We start from the raw sequence: 19612 nt of genomic DNA on the forward strand, positions 1-19612 counted from the left end.
ATCCCGTTTTCCATAGCATGAAGCGACTAGGAGTATTTCTACTCTTCTCCCTGCATGGGATGCTAGTCCATCGCAGGGTTACCCCCAGCAGTAAATTCGCCGGTACCCATTTATACATCTGGGCCCAGTTGTTCAAAAGGTGGATAACGCCGGTTAAAGAGGATAAACGGTAAGAGAGTGAATCCCCCATATTCCAAAGGTAATCCCTCTTAAATTATTTCAAGTCTCCGCGGAACAACGCGCGTTGCGTGGATGTTCTCGCGCGTTTCCGTGGAGAATACAAAGGCCAAAACATGGTTGGCGGCGGATTGGGATAATTCTGGTATCCCCCTGAAAACTTACCTGAGATCATGCCCTCCCTCTTTGCAAGGGGAAAAACGCCTGGTCGCAGGTTACCTGAAAACGCGCGAGAACATCCACGCAACTCGCGTTAACATCCGCTGAAGTACTGGGTACCATGTCTGAAAACAACTTTTGAGGGATTTCCTTTGGAATAAGGCCCGTTTTGAGAATTCACTCTCTTACCGTTTATCGTCTCTTGTCGCTATCCAGGGGATAACTGTTAACAAAACATACTGCGCTATCCAGCGGATAGTGATTTATCCTGTGGAGAGAGATACCCATCTTTTAAACAACTGGGGCCTCGGTGGAGAGAGGCACTGTGAGAGTAAAGCGTCTTGCCTAAGTGACTAGGGCTCGAAGTCTTCCCAAGGCCTTGGGTGTATCAGTGCTGAAAAGGTTTCTACCGTACTCAAAAAATTTTTTCAGGCTTAAAAATGCATTGCTTAAATTGCTAACACGCTGCGAGGATCATTTCATCATTTATCCGCATTCAATACAGTCTCTCATATATTTATTTTTAATAATTCATCAATTAAAAAACATCATTAACACGACAGTGGTTTGAATATCTATCTTAATAAGTAGGGATTTTGACGATTTTATTTCTTCTATTTCTTAGTCTTAGTTTCAACTGAGAACATATATCAAGCAGTGTATCATCCCATTTGCAAATCGTTCATTTCGTCAGATGTACTCCACCATCCGTCTATTTTCAACTGTCTTCTCGGTGACTGAAATGTAATAAAATATCTCTACAACTCCAGACCCAGAAAAAGCGTAAACAATGACGGTAACGTCCAGAAAAGGCGCGAAATTGGAATGAGAACTGGAATGTGCTTTTTGTTACTAGAGATTTGAGAATCCACCACGCGCGAAAAAAAAACCTTCTGGTACCCAGGGTAGTTGGGACGACACCGGGGGGGAAATGGAATTTGTGAAAATTTGGGCTAGGAAACGTGATTGATAACTCCCTCCCCATTTAGGACCCTCTACATATTTGCCACCGCACAAATCACATAGGATACGATTACTTCCCTTCAAAATAGTTTAAAGACGAGTCATGCGATATGCTTTCAGTAATTTTATTCAAGCTCCATTCTTAATTTATTACAGCTCTCCAATTAGTGTCTGTTTAAGTTTATTATGAATAATACAATGCTAACAAGGCATTTGCCGTACCAATTATATCTCCAATCGTTTCTCGCACATCTTCAACAAATTTCCCATTATACGTATTCTCCTCATCGAACACCGCTCGAATTTCCTTCCTCAGATCTTTCAGGTACTTCTGCACGTGCGCAATGCGAGGCACGCTGGCTTTGCTAAGCCGCTGTACCGTTTGATTGAGTTCGCTGTTATTGCTGTTCAAACTCGGTGTGATGTCACTGCATCCTTCTTTCACCGATCGCAAAACCGGAACACCACTGTGCCCTCGCTCTGATTCGTGTAAGATTTTAATCCATTCGTCCATCGTCGCTACCAGGAAAAGAAGATCGTCGCGCTGTTTTTTCATTGGACCCTGCATCTTCTCCAGTCTCCCCACGGTCTTTTGTAGACGCTGTTTATTGGTGCAGATCATTTTCATGGACAGGGCGTGGCTAGTTTCCAGTCCGTCTCCGGTGGTGCCGAGTTGCCTCGGGTGAAGAGAGTTGCTTGAGAACTCCACTGCAACTGTTCCGCTCATTTTATGTAAATTTGCACTATCTACAGGAGAGACAAAATAAGAACTTTTCAATTTTTCTGTCGTTTAGAAACGCCATATGAAGCATTAGTTGCAGTTTTGTACAAGGTAAATAAAATGGTTTATTCTGTGTTAAAATATGAGAAATAAAATATATTTGCTTGAGTTTCTTCGATGAAGATTAATTTATTTTAAAATATAAGCGAACAAAATTATTAGAAGGGAGTTGACATCGTCGAAAACACGTATACTCCTTAAAACATTCGCGCTTGCAATAAAATTGAAATTTAAATAAATACCTTCGTCCCTTTCTTCGAGTTGTAAGCTTGGCCGATGATTTTTCCTCGGAAATTCGCCGTTTTCGACTTTTTTCTTTCAATTTTTGAGGTAGAAAGAGCTGAAAATTCAGCTATGGGCAAGTGAAATCGACCACAAAAAGAAAGGTTGATCAAGCCTTCATTTTCAGACAACCTTCCACTCCCAGAATTGTTTTGAATTGGCTTCCGTCAAAGCAACCAATAAAACTCGAGATTATTTCAAGACAAACTATGAGCAGCTGGAAAAAAAAGCCATTCAAATGCCAGACTTTGATATGCAAATGATTCGAAAAGACTTGAAAGGGGTTCATGTACTTACTGAATTAGCTGCGTAAAAGAGGATTGTGCCGGTGAAAATTAAAATCCGCGGTATTTGAAAACGAGAAGCGTATTTAAGTTCGCATTCAGTAAGCATCGGCAAAAGAGCCTTGCCTTGCGTTTAGATTAAGATAAGCAAAAATATTTGGGTTTAAAATGACTCTTTTTTGCTCGACATGTACAGGAAATAAATATTTCATTAAGGATTTTAATAACCCCTGTGAAGAAGCAATTCCAAGCAGTAAAAATAATCCAATTTAATTATAAAAGCAGTAAGATGTTGAAGGTTGCTTCGTCCTAAGGCAACGCATTATTAAAGAAAAAAATACCAAAAATCTTCAATGAAGAACCCTGCTCAGTGATTTCAGACAAAAGCCCACGCGTGCAATAATAAAGTGAAATAAGACATTTATTTCATGCACCTGTCCGTGTGAACCAATCAAATTTACTCGCGCACTCGTATGATGGTAATTTGGCGCCAGAAACTCATAGCATTGCTTTTGGCATTTACTATTTAGCATACTGTCGCCCCAGGGGTTTAGCGATGTCTGGCAGCGCCCAAACTATACTAAAACATAACAAGAAACGGTGAAATCACTTTGTTTTGTTGGCCGGTTTTTGACAGAAAGAAACCTTTTTCACCCAAAACGGTAAGTTTCTCAGTGAATATACTGCCCGAGAATATCTCCCTGGCAACTTTGAACGATAGCTTAAGTGCTTTGTACACTAGTTTAGAGCTTTTAAGCCGAGGATAGGAATTCACGGCGGTTTTTTGATACTAGCCTTGCTCTACTGATCTCTTAGCCTCCCGCACCGTGGAGAAAACCGATGTAACAAATGGAGCAAAAATTAAGTTAATCGAAGGTATTATTTATTTGGTACTTTATCGAAAAGAAAATTTCAAAGGCAACCAGTAAACCAGAATCCAAATTTTTCTTTAAAATTTCGAATCAGTCGATCGACTGTCAGTATATTATTTCACTTGACTTTGTTAATCGGATCGCGAATGTCTGAATATGCAAATTGCTAAGGTTGTTCATATCTAGAGAATTTTTAAACATTTTTTATCATTCTGAAAAATTTTAATCCTGTTTTCTTTATAATACGGAAAATGTAACGACAGTTTTAACATTGGAACTTGCCGTTGAATTCTCCGATCATGAAATATATTTTCTTTTAACTGTATTAAATCATTTAATACAGTATGAACGAATATAGTATATTCGTTGTTATCTGACAAATGAAAATGGCGACTAAAAAATAAAACAACGGTAGTATATTTTTGCAACAAAAGGCGTAAAAACACGAACAATTTAAGTTTACATTTGCTATTTATTTTTGTACAATCTTTCAGTGGAGGAAACTGATCAAAAAAAGTTGACACAATATGCGGTTTTTTGCGCATCAGGGAGGCATGAATTTTTAAACAATCGACAGGGGATGAACATTTGGAAATGATCTTTATACACTAGACTACGAGCAGTCCCTATTTTTTCGCTGAGTCCGTCGAGCTTGAAGCGAACGAAGAGTTCGTCGAGCCCCGCCCCCCCCCGCGCGTATTTTCGCTATAAGCCGGCTCTCGAAAATTTCGCTTCAAGCTCGACGGACTCTGCGAAAAATAGGGACTGCTGTAGTCTATTTATACACTAGAATGTGTGATAAGTTACTATCTTAGGGTTAGGGTTAGATTTGGCCTGTTTATTTTCTAAGTTTATTTATTTTGGCCCGAACATCTTCAAATTTAACTAGTTTTAAAATAATCATGAATTGCTATTGTTTTCACAGTTAAAATGGAGACACCAATTTACTTGAATGGAACAAATTCTACAAGCGGGAAGAGCGTTTCGCTTAAACGAGTCCTTAACCACAAGCAAGACCTACAAAAGGAAATCGCTGATTTGGAAAAACTGCAGAATACCTTACTTCAACAACGCCACGACCTCGATTTTCTGAACGAGAACATAAAAAGCTGGGCACAGAGCTTTGACAAAATTGAACGTAACAGTCAAGGAGTTCCTTTCGTGAGAAACGTAAAAGAAATTTGCGCATCGATTGAGAATCATTTGAATGACATCCATGGTGATTTTTACTTCAGAATGCAGAATCTGGTCACCGGGGATGTTCCCTGCTTTCAACAGGTTTACGAAGCTTTGGAGCTGTTGAAAAAACAAGTCTCGAAAATTATTCGAGATGACGCCACTTATAAAGCTTCGTTTATTGAAGAAATTCGACAGCTTCTTGGTCGGCTGACTGGAATTACTGACACGATGATGGAAATTTATTTTGAGCAATAATCTTCATGCAAAAATTGTCAAAATGCGACTGAGAGAAATTTACAAGAAATTATTTGAAAACTGTTCCATGTCGTTTTCACAGAACTTTATTTTTGTATATATTTTTCGTTCTGTTTTAGGCTAGTCTTATAAAAAAAATTGTATTTTCATCGTACAAGGAAATTGTACTTCTTGTTAAAGAAATAATTATTGTCAATTAATTCAAGTAGAAAATAAGAGACCGTATGATAGCGTATTTCTAGGAAACGATTCTGGTCTGAAAGACTTATCTCGAAGAAAGAGATTCACCTTCGAAATGTTTGTAAGGTACGAATAAATTAAGATGAATATGGTATGTAGTTAGTAGCAAAATATAATTAAAAATAAGTAATGTGCATTGTGAATTTGTTTCTCAGTTGTTTTGTTTACCTATGTTTTTATTTTTCATGGTAAAACATATAACAAATAAAATATATACTGTGCTGGCATACGGAACAATGCTATAACATCAAATCAAACAAGAATTATCGATCAACTTTCGCAGGAAGATCAAAATCTTTCTTATGCAACATTGTATACTGGTCTAAACTAAGAGCAGGGCCAGGTGTGTGAGTTATAAATTAAAGAAGGCGTTTATGTTAGCTTTGTTTCGCTAAGCCACAGAACAGAAGAAAACGTTTGTTTCAAAGATGTCATTGTGAAAAAAATAATTGATCCTGGCGGTGCCAGCATTCAACTCAACAAGATCGATTGAATTGACTCAGAGGAATCAATAAAATCAGTTAAAAACAAGTAGATGAAGTTTCAAGTGTTGTATTCATGCTACACAATTCGTGCTGAGTTTGCAACAAAACCTGATATACGTAAGTATGAAGCTGAAAATATGAACTTGTTGGTGTTTCGCTTGATGAGCATACACTACCAAAATAAACCCACAACTGATATTAAGTTGCTATGCGACAATTTAATGTTCATGAGTTCGCAGTATTGTACAGCCAGATATGCGGTGAAACCGATGGGCAAACAAATTTGTTTTTGTGATAAGAAAACAAAGAAAATGCGACCGATTTTGTTTGATATTGTTTTATCAGTCAGTGTAATCTGTTTACCTAAACTCGTACTTATTTGTGGAAAATGTAGTTACATTTTTGTAAAGTTGAAAGTAAACTAAAAATAAGTACGATAATTTTACTGATTATACACGAGGATTTTAAATAAAAACCAAAACAGCCTTTTAGAACTTAATAGCTAACCACCTGCGTTTAAGCTCAACAAAATACGCCTCTTGAAAAAAAAAAAAATAAACACATTTTAAATGAGTTATACTTTTTCCTGAACTCAATATTTCCTTCTCTACATCAAAAAAAAAAAAAAAATCTATGGATTCTACCGATGCACAATTTACAATGTTGCTTGCAACAGACGAATTTGTACGAAAAATTGGAAATGAATAATTAAAAGGCGGCTTACTGATTCAAAGCGTTGAACCATGATTCAATATGTTGTGTGATACCTATATATGGTATGATTTACTATCGGGTTTAACTCTCGAAGAATATTACAATTAAAGGCTTTTTCTCTTTGTCTCTCATAGAATTTTCTGTCAAACAACGCCTGATTAACAATTTGCATAAGGAAAAGTGGAAAAAAGCGAAGTTGAGTCAAGTAACACCTGCGTTCGTTTCAACCAATCACAATCGAGATTACACCGTTTTTAACCAATCACATGAAGGCATTGTTTGAAATGCAATCATGCGCATTTGGTAGAAAATGGGTGGATCACTGAAAGCGGTTTAGCCTTGAAATATATCAGTTGAAATTTTTATGATTTTCTGAGGGATAATTTGCCATCTCCGTGATCTAACTCATTCTGCAAGGATTTCTAAAAGGATTCGGTCGTACTTTCGCTGGCAAGGTAAGAAAACGCTCATTCATTTTTTTTTTCGTGGGATAAAATTACTGAGTAACGCATCCCTACTATAATTTAAGGTTTACAGTACCAAATAAAAAGATCAGACGCTTTTTAATATGTACAGGATCGTTTCTATTTAAGCCTTCTCAAATTTAAAATATTTTTCTACGCTCGGTTGAAACTGTAAGCAAGATTTCCCACTAGTTTTTTGATACACTTTTAGTGGCATGAAACTTAGAATGTACGTTTAGTATTTTACACATATCTAATTTTACATTCGATATATTTGTTTTAATTCATTCATCCGAGGGTCAAGGAACGCATGTATATGCAAATTGTGAAGTGACCAGGCTGATCTCAAAGCGTTATTAAAATGACTCGAGATAATGTACAGTGAATAACTGAGTGAACATGTGATCTAGCCTGTTTCTGCTTTTATGATGATAAAGAACCGACGCAATAGAACGGTGCTCGCGAAAATTGACATCTTGACACAGTCGTGCACGCAGTCTATTTCGCCCACGCGTCTGTTTCGAAAATTCTCCACAATCCGCCATGAGCCTAAAACATGTCGCGTGTGATTTGCAGAAAAAAAGGGAATCTTCTTATGTTTTTAAAAGATTCGATAGATATCTCCCTGTGATAATTATAGGTGACCTAAAAATATATATCAATCTTTTGGGCTACATTTTATAAAACTATAGAATACATTTTAAAGGTTTAGAAAAGAGGCCTGAATGGGTAAAATGGGAACTGGGATTTGGGCAGATTTTTACTGGAAAAATTGGATCTGGAAAATTTGGGAAAACAATAGACTGGGAAATGGGATTTGGACAAAATTTGACCTGGGAAAACGGGATTTATACTGCCCCCGTATTCAGGACCCTCTTGGAAGACTATAACGATTTCAATCTATTTCTACTCCTATTTTTTAACAGAACTTGGCGTCGCCAGTTTTCGTCAGCTTTTTTAACAACGCACAAGAGAGGCGAAATAAAACTCCATGCATAGACCGTTGTTGGATGAAAAATATTTACTCTTACCAGGAGCCCAGCTCTTACTAATTAATATTATCCATTCTTCAGGAACATGGCGGCGGTGGCAAACGACGGGGTCCGAGAGCTAACGACACGCACCGAGAAATTATCGATTACTTCCATTAACAAGGGCACAAAGCAGTTCAAAGCTCAAATCAAAGAACTGGATAAACAGTATGAGACGATGCAACAGCAGCTGGAAGATCTACAGTTTATCCTTGAGGTCATCCTGAAATGGGACGAAGACTTCAAGAAAGTGGTCCGATTCAGCCAAGGTGTGCCCCACATGAGGAGCACAAAGGAAATCTGCGCCAACATCAAGACAGCCATGATCCCCAGCAGCGAGTTTGACCGTACAGTGCAGATTCTTGTCAGGGAAGGCGTGCCATGTTTTTCCCGGGTGACGGGGCTTTTTGAAAAGCTGAAATCCCGTCTAGATGAAAGATCTCCCAACGCGAAGTTCTCCGAGGAGATTCGTCAACTGCTCGGAGAGATAATCGGAACTTTGTGTACAATTATGAATTTCTTCTACGACCAGGAAGTGTAAACGGTTTTAGGAATTTTAGTTTAGAGAATATTCGGTCAAGTGTCATAAGGTGGGGGAGATAGGGGGCGGGGGAAGGGTGTTGTTGAAGGATTCTTCTCTCCTCCCCTCGAATCAAAGTTGTATTGCACAAGGTGACTGTGTCCGACAATATCAAATGACGGAATAAAGTAATTTCTTAAATAATTCTGAGCTTTTTTAAAACAATCATACCGATTGGTGAGCAGACTGCAAACAGTCCATATTGTTTTATAAACCTTTAGCAGGGGAAACAGAAAGAAACGGTTCCTGGTAGCCCGTCGAACACAGACGTATTTTCGGCGGAGAAAAGCGAAGGCCGGAAATACACTTGTGTTCGAGGGCTAGGTTCCTGGTGGCTTGTCGAAGATTGTGTTCAATGGTTTGTGATTGAGTTGGGTCTATTCGCGTTCTAATTTTGTCTAGACAGGGATTTTAGTGTAATTTTTTCCCCCGACTGAGCCGCGAATGTCATTTGGCGCGTCACGCATGGTAGCCGGAAGAAAGATTGCGTGACGAGACGAATTTGGCAGCTGTTAATTAAAGTTGGTGATTATGCCCGTGATTATGCACGAAAATCAAATCGACAACTCTTGCTTTGAAATAACAAAATCTTAGATCATGTAAATTTGTAGCGGTGTCTCTGTATTCTTTATTGCTAACAAGTCAACCATTTAGCCTTTTTGCTGATTTTGTTCAATGCATGTATTGTCCGTCCAATTACAATGTGACAATTAAAAATGCTCAAGCCTGTTATTATGCACGTTTTAATCATGAATTTAAATTAAATATTAAAATAAATTTTACAGAATCCATAAAGGCAGTGATATGTCTAGGAATTAAATTAATTCTACTCAATATAATCCGATATTAAAATTAATAATGAACAGCATTTGTACACTTTCCGCCTGTCTATTGAGTTCAAATAAAAACTGTCCACAAACAACTAGGCGCTAAAATTGAAGTGCCCTCGCTAAGTGCAAACGTCCGTGACGAGAACACTAAAACAGGATTAACTCCAAAGACACTGACCACGGTGTCATTAATAACGAAGGCTCACAATTATGGCGTTGAATTATCACTTGTTGTTTAAAATCGTCCTTGTTGGCGATCCTGAAGTCGGAAACGCGGCCGTATTACATCAGTCAGCCAGCGACTGCTCATGTCCGTCGACAGTCGGCGTAAATTTCCTCAAAAGGAAATTAGAAATGGGTAAGTTTTGTGGTCTTTTGTGAAGAGCATCACTTCGAAATTTCGCCTCGACTTGTCATGACTTCATCAGTCTTTTAACAGTTGTATTCCCCTACAAGTTTTGCGTTATTGTTTCAAAGTGCAGGAAAGACTTTAACTGTTTATAGTTCTGCCCGAAGACAGGCATTTCGTTTGATGCAGATATTTTGCCTGGCGTAAGCGGAATTCATTTAAAAGCTTGTCGAAAAGCTGTCATCGTACCATCTCCGTTCACGTATTAATCCAGTGCTAGCTATCCGAGGAAATTAAAGTTCGACGTATTTGACGCCTCTAACGTTCTCAAACCAGACACCCATTTATCCTGTCAGAGTATCTGCATCTCTCTGTATAAATAAATATACGAACATTGTTATTTCGAAATAACTGTTTGAAAGTTCTTTGTAATTCCAGCGAGTATGAGAGGTTTTTAATCTGAAAGCCAATATTCTGCCTGATGGGGCGGAAGTTAATGAACAAACTTTATCGACAAGCTGTCATTTTAGCTTTGACACTTATTTTAATTTAACTACTTGTACTTTATTTTTCACTTTAAAACTTCAGATGGAAAGCGAATAAAATTGCAGATTTGGAATATTGCAGGCCAAGAAAGGTAAGAGAGATGTTTCGAATTATTTGGGCAATAAACAGCTGCCGTGATGTGGGTCACGCGATCGTTGTCACGCATTCAAGCGGTCATTTTGTTAAAAAATAGAATTCGCGCGACGAAGTTCCAGTTAGGAGAGCACAAGCTATCAATCTCCCTTTCACGAAACTTCCATGAAAAAAGAAAATTTTCAAAGCAAATGATGCGAGATTGTGACATTACTAATTGCAGGCTTTTATCTGACGTGTTTTAGTAAACGTTTCAGCTCACCGTACCAGGAAAATACGACATTTAGCACGTTTTTGTCTCATGTCACGTCATCTCGTGTCACGTGATCCGTTTTTGTGTGGACTTTAAAGTCTACACATTGTTGTCATGCAGTTTTTTCCGATTGGGGGGTCACTTTCCGTGATAACTCGCGTTAGTGCTTTCGGAAGTTTTCGACAGTGATCGGAGAATCCGAAGTTTCGGTGAGATGGGCAGCCAAGGCAGTAAACCCAGAAATTCGATCAGTATCGAGTAAGTCGCACTTTATTCTTGAATCTAGAAGCCTTTTTTGACACAGCTTTCGAAGAACGTGTGGTGGCTTGAAAGTATACATCAAGGAACAACTTCAAAGGCAGCGGTGGCGTAGATGAAAAGTGAAATAACAATCACGACGGCTGAAATCTGCATATCTAATGAGCTGAACAACTGCGGTCATAGGTCACGTTTCTTGTTTTTCACACTTTTGACTCACTTTCCACAGTTTTTGTTTCTCTGTGCGGCTTGAGCATTTTTGATTCGCATATTAAAACGAATCAAATGTCTGGTTATTTATTTATTTCAGCTTTGCCAAACACAATGAATGCACAACGAGTTGTATCAAAACAAGTTCGCTGATCATGTTGTTTTACTTGTCTTGGACTCCGGGATATAATTCACCAGCTCCATTTCTCTCAAGTAGTATATTTAACAAAAGACCGATGTCGAATTCAGGTAGAACTGAACTAAAACATTGTCATGAAAAGAATAAAAATAACATCGAACCGTAGAATATGCATATATCCAAACCGTGCGACAAAATAATTTAATTGTCGGTTCAAATAACGTCCTTCGCCGCCTCTCAAAACACCGACTTCAACTGAATATTTCGTAAACAGAAAAATATATTTCTCCGCCTTTCTACGCAAGCTACTAAGAAATTATTTGTGAAAGCTTATTGAAAAGTTCTAATTCCAAAAAGGTTAAAAAAGAACTCATTGAAAGAAAATAAGTTTTTCGATGAGTTGTTTACACAAGCTTTACACAAAAAGTAAGGGTTGTGTAAACAAGCGATGCGAGACAGTTCACATGCTCCACGCAACATTTCTCTTTTTAATGAAAATAGTATCCTATCTTGCTAGCGGTAAGGAAAGGCTTTTGGTCTAATAACTGCTGTTCTTGTAGGATTCTAGGTTTTTATTTGCATGAAAAAAGGCATTTGTCGTGAACGACGTGACAAAGGGTCACACCACGCTCCTTCACATTGCGTGACATCTCAAGCGGCAATGGTAACGTTTGTTTCTTGAAGCGACAAGTAATAGTACACTTTGTTCTTCCAACAGTCTTGTAAATAATAAATTGATTGACAAGTTCTTTGTTTTTTCGCCTTGTATCTCGAATTACTCGATTCGAAACTTGAAGTTGTTGACTGCTACAGAAACTCATTGATTAATTCATAATGTCAACTTTTATTCAAATGAAAGTCCACACATGTTCGCATAGCGGACTCACTTTTACTGTTATTCATCTTTTTGATGACGTGCTGTCAGGAAGGCTACAGTAACGAACTATTCACAAAACGATGCGAAAAAATGCAAACAACATCGAATGAAAGGTCATAATTTCGTCCTCGAGTAACTTTATGTGCACGTGCTCGCATTCAGCGGTATCTTTTTTCCCTCCGATGAACCTTTTATCAAAATCGTCTAACTCAAAGAAAATAATTTGTACACCAAAACTATGTAATTAAAAATATAGGTCACTGAGCCCTGTTAACAAAATGACGATTTATCTCCCAACCGAGAAAAAGCCGCCATTCTGTTTATGCGAGCGCGCTCACGCGTACAGGCATTCTGCGTAGTAAGGATGTGTAATGCAAAACTGAGGAATCACTTTAAATGCTCGTTCTTCCTAATGGAAGGGTAGTGAGTGGATGTAACACAACGTGAATAGTCTATCGAAACCAGGACCAAGCCTTGGCTTCTGGAAACCTAAACCAATGCCCTGTAATCCTGAGTCGTAATTTCTTACTTCAGCTTTACTAAAGTGTTAGAAAAATGCTACAGAATGTACAGAACCCAACTGAGGTCGAGTTGATCGTTGCGTGACGACACTCATCTCGTACCCAGATCTCTCACCAAGAGTAGGAGATCTGAGTATGGGATTATGACAAAACAATCAACAGCTACTAACTTGACTACGGAACCATACCGTATTTAGTCAAATAAGCGCCGCCCTCGAATAAGCGCCGCATTTGGGACAAAAAAGTTAATAAGCGCTGCCCCCAAATAAGCGCCGCAGTCCTGATGCGGCGCTTATTCGAGGAATTCCTTTTAACTAAAACAGCACTACAAAGCCTCTAAAGCAAACTTGGACATTCTTTCCATCTAAAGCGATGTTTTGCAGTTCAAAGTGTTTGTTTTAGCACTCGCCCATTAGTTTTTATATCCAACATTCTTACAATACTTAGTTACGTAAATGTTGTTAAGGCCCCGAACTTTGCCTGGACACCTAGCGCTACTTCTTTTTTTCAGCAGGAGACGAATACTGTCAATCAAAAGACGCTATTTTCAGTTACTTTAAAGGGTTCGATTCTTTGTGGTGTCCAGATTTTAAATAAGCGCCGCCCTCGAATAAGCGCCGCACTTGAGGAGTCAAAAATTTAGTAAGCGCCACGGCGCTTATTCGAGTAAATACGGTATGTATCCTGGCCAAAACTCATCTCCGTTTTTTTTATGTATCTCAACAACTTGAGCTGACTGCATATGTTTTAGTTTGACTTCATATTCGGTATCCCCTGTTAATTTTCAAGAATTACACGTCTCAGGTTAAGGCGGGGGTTCACGTGAAAGCCGTTTTTCCACCGTTTAATGTGGGTTTAATGCGAATATCTCGTTAAATTAGAATTTGAATTTTTAAATTAGTAGATGGACACCAAAACAGTCCCCTGACAACCTGGAATGCTCTTGCGTGGGGGTCGACTGTTTTGTGGTGTTTCAAAAACAATTTTCTTTCTCCGTTCTTTTCTTTAAAGGAGAAGTTCACTCCAGAATGGCCATTTATTTTCTTTACGCCAATTAAATGTTTATACAAAGATATGTTATTCACCAAAATTTCAGAATCCAACGTGTGCTATAACCCTACGAAATCTTTCCCAAAACTCGACAACTGAACGCCGCCATCTTGAAGCTGGTAATGTATGCGTGACGTCAAAGAGCTCAGCCTGAAGTTTGGAGGAAAAATTTAAATACTCGAAACTCCTTTTTTCTTCGTAGTAGCTTTTGTCTGTTAAAATGCTTGTTTGTGCAGCTCCATTTTGCTCAAACAGAGCTCCAAGAAGTACAAAAACCAAGGAATTTCGACTATTAAAATTTTCTCGCCAAACTTCAGGCTGAGCTCTTTGACGTCACGCATACATTACCAGCTCCAAGATGGCGGCGTTCAGTTGTCGAGTTTTGGGAAAGTTTTCGTAGAGTTATAGCGAACGTTGGAGGCTGAAATTTTGGTGAATAACATATCTTTGTGTAAACTTTTTATTGGCGTAAAGATAATAAATGGCCATTCTGGAGTGAACTTCTCCTTTAAACCTAAAAGTTTACTCAAATTCACGTGAATTCTTTCTTTCTTATGCCAACAGCGTGGCCACATACCATGCCCCCTGTCCTTTCTGCTACAGTTATTAGGGACGTTCAGATCGGTGAACGAGATAGAGTATACGACTTTAGGAATTCAGTCCAACCAGTTATATTGTTAGAGCCCTTACTCCTTGCTGTTCCTGAGCAGTTCAAAAGGAGTCTGTCGGTACGGGATTGGTGTGAAATGTGATAATCGAAAGTTTAATGCGTACATGTAGGTTTGAAAAATCATAATCGTACTCTAATGTGAAGGTCCCCAATCTCAGAGGTGGGGCTCCCACTCTGCTTTCCAACCCCCTCACCGTCTCTGCTGATTCTCTATCCCACGAATCTATCCGAGTCGCAGAATGGTAAAATGTTGTAATGTTTTAGTTCCCAGGCCTTAACGACCAGTTACTATCACGGAGCGCAAGGGTTTATGCTTGCCTATGACGTCACCGACAGAACATCGTATGACAAGATCCCGGAATGGTTGCGCGTTATCGAAACTCACGCCAGCGAGGACTTTCAAAAGATACTGGTTGCAAACAAATGTTGGTGTAACGAAAGAAACCGCGTAATCGAAAAGAAAGAAGGCGAGAAAATCGCGCGGGAGTACGGCATGCGATACGCAGAGCTGGATGACCTGCAAAGCTCGGAGATTGACAGGGTCCTCAAGCTGCTGATTCAAGACATCTTACACAACGCGGGCTCGCATGAAAGAGAGGAAGAAATGGAAGCTTGCAATTTCGACGCGGGAGAAGTAGGAAACAATAATAAAGGAGTTGAAGGAGACGAAGAATTGCTTTTAGCTTGATCATTCGTTCGCTACACTTGTAGCTAGCAGTGATTAAATGTAATGTAGCGTTTTTTATAAAACATTTTTAAGACTTTCAGTAGAGCTATGGATCTCGCGCGCTATCAGGTAATCCGTGAAAAAGTGTTCATTTTTTACACCATGTTTCAGGGGCTTTGTCACGGTATTTTAGGCAATTTTATTTTGTTAAGAGCTCTAAACTTCATATTGGCAGATCAAAAGTCTTGTATTGGCTAAATTACGGCCACATAACAAACAGGGATGATTTCCGAGCATTGTAAATGACACTTTCATACAAATTAGGATAAACTTCAAAAAAATTCGGGCCGACGTTTTTCAAGTTTACCCGAACGCAATCCGTTTTAATCTTCGTGAATGTTGCCCATCCATGCCCCTTTTGGCCTTTCTGTGTTTGTTTTGAGTTTTTCTACAGTTTTAAGCCGTTGTTGTGATATTTCAGTTAATTCTATGACCAGTTGGTCAGTGGTGAAATTGCCTAAAATTGCGTGACATATAGGTGGATTTCCACTGTCGCGTTTTTGTTTACGCACGTTAACGCGCGTAAAAATTATAAACGTACGTAAAATGAAATTTTACGCGCGCGATTACGCGCGTCGAATTTACGTTGTCCAATTTCCAATGCCACGTTTTTTTCCAGGTATTTACGCACGTGACGCTCACGTTTACGCACGTAGCGATTTTGGGGGTTTTGAAAAAAGTTGAACCGAGTTCAACTTTTTCGCGGCTGTCTGCGGTTACGCAACGATTTACCCAATCATACTTTTGGATTTCGTCACATGACACCACTTACCATGTGGAAAACCATTTTGTTTTAAATCGCCCATCGATTTACTTGGAAAAACATTCAGATGTAGAAACACTTTTCATCGAGAAAGTCTTAACATTTCAAGAAAGTAATCTATAGAACTGACTACAGAACCAAATTACACGAACGCAGTAGTGAATGAAAACGCCTGGCGTCAGGTCACGTAGGCTTTGACACCGGGAATCCGGGAACGTCGCCTCAAATCTTCTTTTACTTGATGGTGTCTTTCGGAAGTATTTATAAAATGCCTCTTGGTCATATTCACGCATTTCTAGCGTGTGGTACAAAGTGTTTTCATGGCAGCCATGTTGGAAGAGTCAAACAACAAGATATTTGCATAAAAATGTTAATGATTTTTTCCCAAAGGAAAAACAATTTATTGTTTCACTCCTCCAATATGGCCGACAATCACGCACTCTATTCACCAACTTGATAATTCAGTATGGCGGGCATTTACGCACGTTCAACGCGCGTAAAAAGGAAACGCTTTTTATTACTTTTTACGCGACAGTGGAAATTTGCCTACGTATCTTTTTTTACGCCCGTTTTACGTACGTAAATATTTACGCGTCAGTGGAAATCCACCTATAGCCTCTTCAAACGCAACAGGCGCGCAGTAATAAGAGACCTTGAGGACCGCGGGACCACGGGGATTTGAAAACGTATTGAGGAGTTAAACCACGGCTACACTTCTTACCCTTCGGACAGATTAATCAAATACCATTAATTTACGTTTGTTTTTTAAATAAGCCCCGGGTTTGTATTTGCTCCACGTCCCTTTATTAAAGATGGACGTATTTTGTGGTTTATTTTCGGGGGGGGGGGGCTTATATACGGGGGGAGGGGGGCTAATTTTTGGGTAGAAATTTGCGTTTCAAAAATCTGTGGGTTTCACATAGGATAACATGAGTTTCGTATAGGATAACATGACTGACATTTGTTGGTGCATACAAAATACCGAAAACAGTCACTTTGAGCGTTATAACACAAAACAAGTTCTACTATAGGAGCTTATTATTGGCATGAAGTTTAATAAGCTCATAGGTTTATTTTCGGTAGGGTTTATTTTAGGGAGGATTTTGGCGTCAAATTTTGGATGCATAGTTTCTTTTTTTTGGGGGGGGGGGGGAGGGGAGGGGGTTATTTTCCGGAGGGGAGATTTTGTAGCATTTTAGAGTAATCTCCCTCCGACGACCCAATTTTATGTGACTTTGCGTTCTCGAGATAGAAATTTTAATAATTTAAGAAACTTAAATGTGCAAGGCACTGTCTGCCAATCGTATATTTTTCATATGAAATATGAAAACGTTATACCTCGGCACGCATTGCATTCAGAATGAAAATGTACTCTCTTGTCCAAGGTGGGGTCATGGGGAGGGGAAAAATGAAAACGCAAATGCTAAACCTTTCAGAGAATCCATGGGGTCCATTAATTTCAGAGAGATTTTAAAGAAACGTGTCAGGTTAATGACTGGTTCAAAAAGGAAAGTATATAATATACTGGTCATAACTGACAATGTTGTTATGGGTTTATATCAAGAACAATATTTGTACTCGAAATTTAAATCATAGACAATATTTGTATAAAAGGTGGATTGTCTATGAATTTAGAGTAAAAATAAATGAGTAGAAATCTTGTCGCGCCATTTTGGACTTCAACACCCAGGGGACCCTGGTTGGGTACGTACTGTCGGCTAAAGATGAACACAAAGGGCTCTCGAGTGGGGTAGACCATTTAGCGTTGTCTGGTAACCCCGGCCGGAAATGTATACGATGTTTATGGTCATTTTGATGAAGCGAGATACGATAGTCTAACCAATTTTTGGCATTTTGTCAGCTAGTTCTAAGTTCAGTAATAGTAATTCTGGCTTTAACCTGAGAAAATTACTAAATTTGGCAGGATATAAACATATTTCTTTCAAATTGTGATCTGTCCTTCAGTTTCGGAAGCTTTTCTACCTAAGTGAAAGGATGTATTTTATATCTCGATTATTGTTCATTTTTGACGGTCGCATAAACCGCTACCGGAATGACAATCTGATGAAAACCGTTGCCATGCTATATGTCACGCGATGTATACGATCAAAGGTTCTAGAAAGTGAAACATTATCCAAGGGATAACTGATTAACTGCTTTCTACGCAACATGGAGAAACAGTTCGACTTTTTGTTCAAATTACTTCTTATCGGCGACAGCGGTGTCGGTAAGACATGTATAATATTTCGATTTGTGGAAAATAAGTTTAATCCAACTTTCATCACAACTATTGGCATAGATTTCAAAATCAGGACGGTGGAAATCGGTGAGTAGTTAGGATTTTATAATTAACGGGGACTCTGGCTTCTTGAGTAAAGGAATATTGACGACACAAGCTTGAACACTTTTCAGACAGTAACACACTCAAGCCAATATATTCGAGTCTTTTCTCTTGGCAATGCCAAAGTTATTGCAGACTCACAGTCATTTGTAAATTGTTCGTCGAAACGTTTAAAGGTTAATCATTGTGTATTTTGATCAGTGATTGTTCATATCATTGTTTACGCAATCGCTATACTGATCTATATTTGTAAATGCTTTAATAACTCAGTCCAGGGTCGAATCCAAAGAACAGGGTCACACCACTTTAGCGCGCAGTAGGAATACAAACAAGCCGAAAAGAAATCAGCAAAAATAGTCAAATGTAGACTTTAGATCATGATTATCATATTTTGCCCCCTACGCAGAAGTTCTTTGAATTCGTCACGCAAAAAGATTGCGTGACAAGCCCAAAGAGCGTGTTGCAGCTTGCATGATTGAAGGTTATGCACCTTTTTTCCGGGGGGGGGGGGGGGGGGGGGGGGGGGGGGGGGGGTTTAACTCCCCCCCCCCCCCCCCCCCCCCCCCAGGTGATTACTTCAGCTTGTACAATAACGAATTAATCTGTAATTTAATGCTTATAAATCATGTTTGTTATTATATAGCTAAATGTGTTCCATTGAATGAATATTTCTGTTTCATTTTCGATAAGTTTCGAATTCTCCGGGGGAAGGGGGTAGGGGGTAGGAATAGGCAGCAAAGCCAGCTATCACCCAGTATTTTTTGCGCGCGTTGAAAGTGCGCGCTTTTCACAAGGCCTTCTCGGCATTTATATTCATTTATTCGTTCTATTTTGTGCATCAGGTGGAAAAAGAATCAAGTTACAAATCTGGGACACTGCCGGCCAGGAAAGGTAAATGAAATCCTTAATTTATATTGAAACAACAACGAAACATTTGCAATAAAGTGCGCATTTTCTTGTAGATTCCAGACCATCACGGCCACATGTTACCGTGGAGCCCAGGGTATAATGTTGGTGTATGACGTCACCGACGAAAAGTCTTTCAAGAATATTTCAAAATGGGTGCAAAAAACACAGGAGCTCGCCAACCCTAACGTTCAAAAGATGTTGGTTGCGAACAAATGCGATCTCAAAAAACAAAGACTGGTCACAAGAGAGAAAGGAGAACTGCTCGCACAAGATCTTGACATTCGATACGCGGAAATTAGCGCTCTGTCAAATTTGAACGTAGAAGATGCATTTGCCACATTGACACAAGACGTTTTAAATAATTTTGTTTGTTCTTCCGCGGAGAGTTGGGCCACTTTAACGGTAGAGGAGACGACTAAACAGCCTTGCTGTGCACAATAGAATATTCACCAGAATTGTATGATAATAAATTATAAATAAATGAAAATAATAAAACATTTTTAACCAAAAAATTAGAAATTGAAGTCTCCAAGTAGATAGACTCTAGGCTAGAAATGTTTGAGCTAAAATATATGTTGACTGAAAATTTCGCCTAGAGCAGGTCTGGATA

The 19612-nt window shown here is 38.9% G+C and overlaps 5 protein-coding genes across 6 annotated transcripts; 4 read left to right on the plus strand and 1 right to left on the minus strand.

Annotated features, from left to right (window-relative positions):
* Positions 1 to 1393: 1393 nt before the first annotated feature.
* LOC144656773 (uncharacterized) lies at positions 1394 to 2880 on the minus strand. Its single transcript, XM_078517015.1, has 2 exons — positions 2323 to 2880; positions 1394 to 2046 (listed from the first exon to the last, which is right to left on the minus strand). Exon 2 carries the CDS (start codon positions 2024 to 2026, stop codon positions 1484 to 1486), a length of 543 nt encoding a protein of 180 aa, XP_078373141.1. The 5' UTR covers positions 2027 to 2046; positions 2323 to 2880; the 3' UTR covers positions 1394 to 1483.
* Positions 2881 to 3178: 298 nt separating this feature from the next.
* Positions 3179 to 5335, plus strand: LOC144656210 (uncharacterized). 2 transcript variants are annotated; one of them, XM_078516451.1, is made up of 2 exons: positions 3179 to 3308; positions 4444 to 5335. In XM_078516451.1, exon 2 carries the CDS (start codon positions 4449 to 4451, stop codon positions 4950 to 4952), a length of 504 nt encoding a protein of 167 aa, XP_078372577.1. In that variant the 5' UTR covers positions 3179 to 3308; positions 4444 to 4448; the 3' UTR covers positions 4953 to 5335. The 2 variants fall into 2 exon arrangements, with proteins under 2 accessions (XP_078372577.1, XP_078372578.1); XM_078516452.1 differs by lacking the exon at positions 3179 to 3308 and adding an exon at positions 4309 to 4334.
* Positions 5336 to 6717: 1382 nt separating this feature from the next.
* Positions 6718 to 8610, plus strand: LOC144657040 (uncharacterized). Its single transcript, XM_078517327.1, has 2 exons — positions 6718 to 6846; positions 7929 to 8610. Exon 2 carries the CDS (start codon positions 7933 to 7935, stop codon positions 8425 to 8427), a length of 495 nt encoding a protein of 164 aa, XP_078373453.1. The 5' UTR covers positions 6718 to 6846; positions 7929 to 7932; the 3' UTR covers positions 8428 to 8610.
* Positions 8611 to 9453: 843 nt separating this feature from the next.
* Positions 9454 to 17413, plus strand: LOC144657037 (ras-related protein Rab-10-like). Its single transcript, XM_078517324.1, has 3 exons — positions 9454 to 9654; positions 10234 to 10282; positions 14527 to 17413. The coding sequence occupies exons 1-3, from the start codon at positions 9507 to 9509 to the stop codon at positions 14948 to 14950; spliced, it is 621 nt and encodes a 206-aa protein (XP_078373450.1). The 5' UTR covers positions 9454 to 9506; the 3' UTR covers positions 14951 to 17413.
* A 487-nt stretch (positions 17414 to 17900) lies between these two features.
* Positions 17901 to 19612, plus strand: LOC144657048 (ras-related protein Rab-8A-like). Its single transcript, XM_078517339.1, has 3 exons — positions 17901 to 18078; positions 18936 to 18984; positions 19056 to 19612. Exons 1-3 carry the CDS (start codon positions 17922 to 17924, stop codon positions 19441 to 19443), a joined length of 594 nt encoding a protein of 197 aa, XP_078373465.1. The 5' UTR covers positions 17901 to 17921; the 3' UTR covers positions 19444 to 19612.

The sequence above is a fragment of the Oculina patagonica genome, chromosome 6 (assembly GCF_052425735.1).
Source record: "Oculina patagonica isolate OP01 chromosome 6, crgOcupat, whole genome shotgun sequence".
Lineage (NCBI taxonomy): Eukaryota > Metazoa > Cnidaria > Anthozoa > Scleractinia > Oculinidae > Oculina > Oculina patagonica.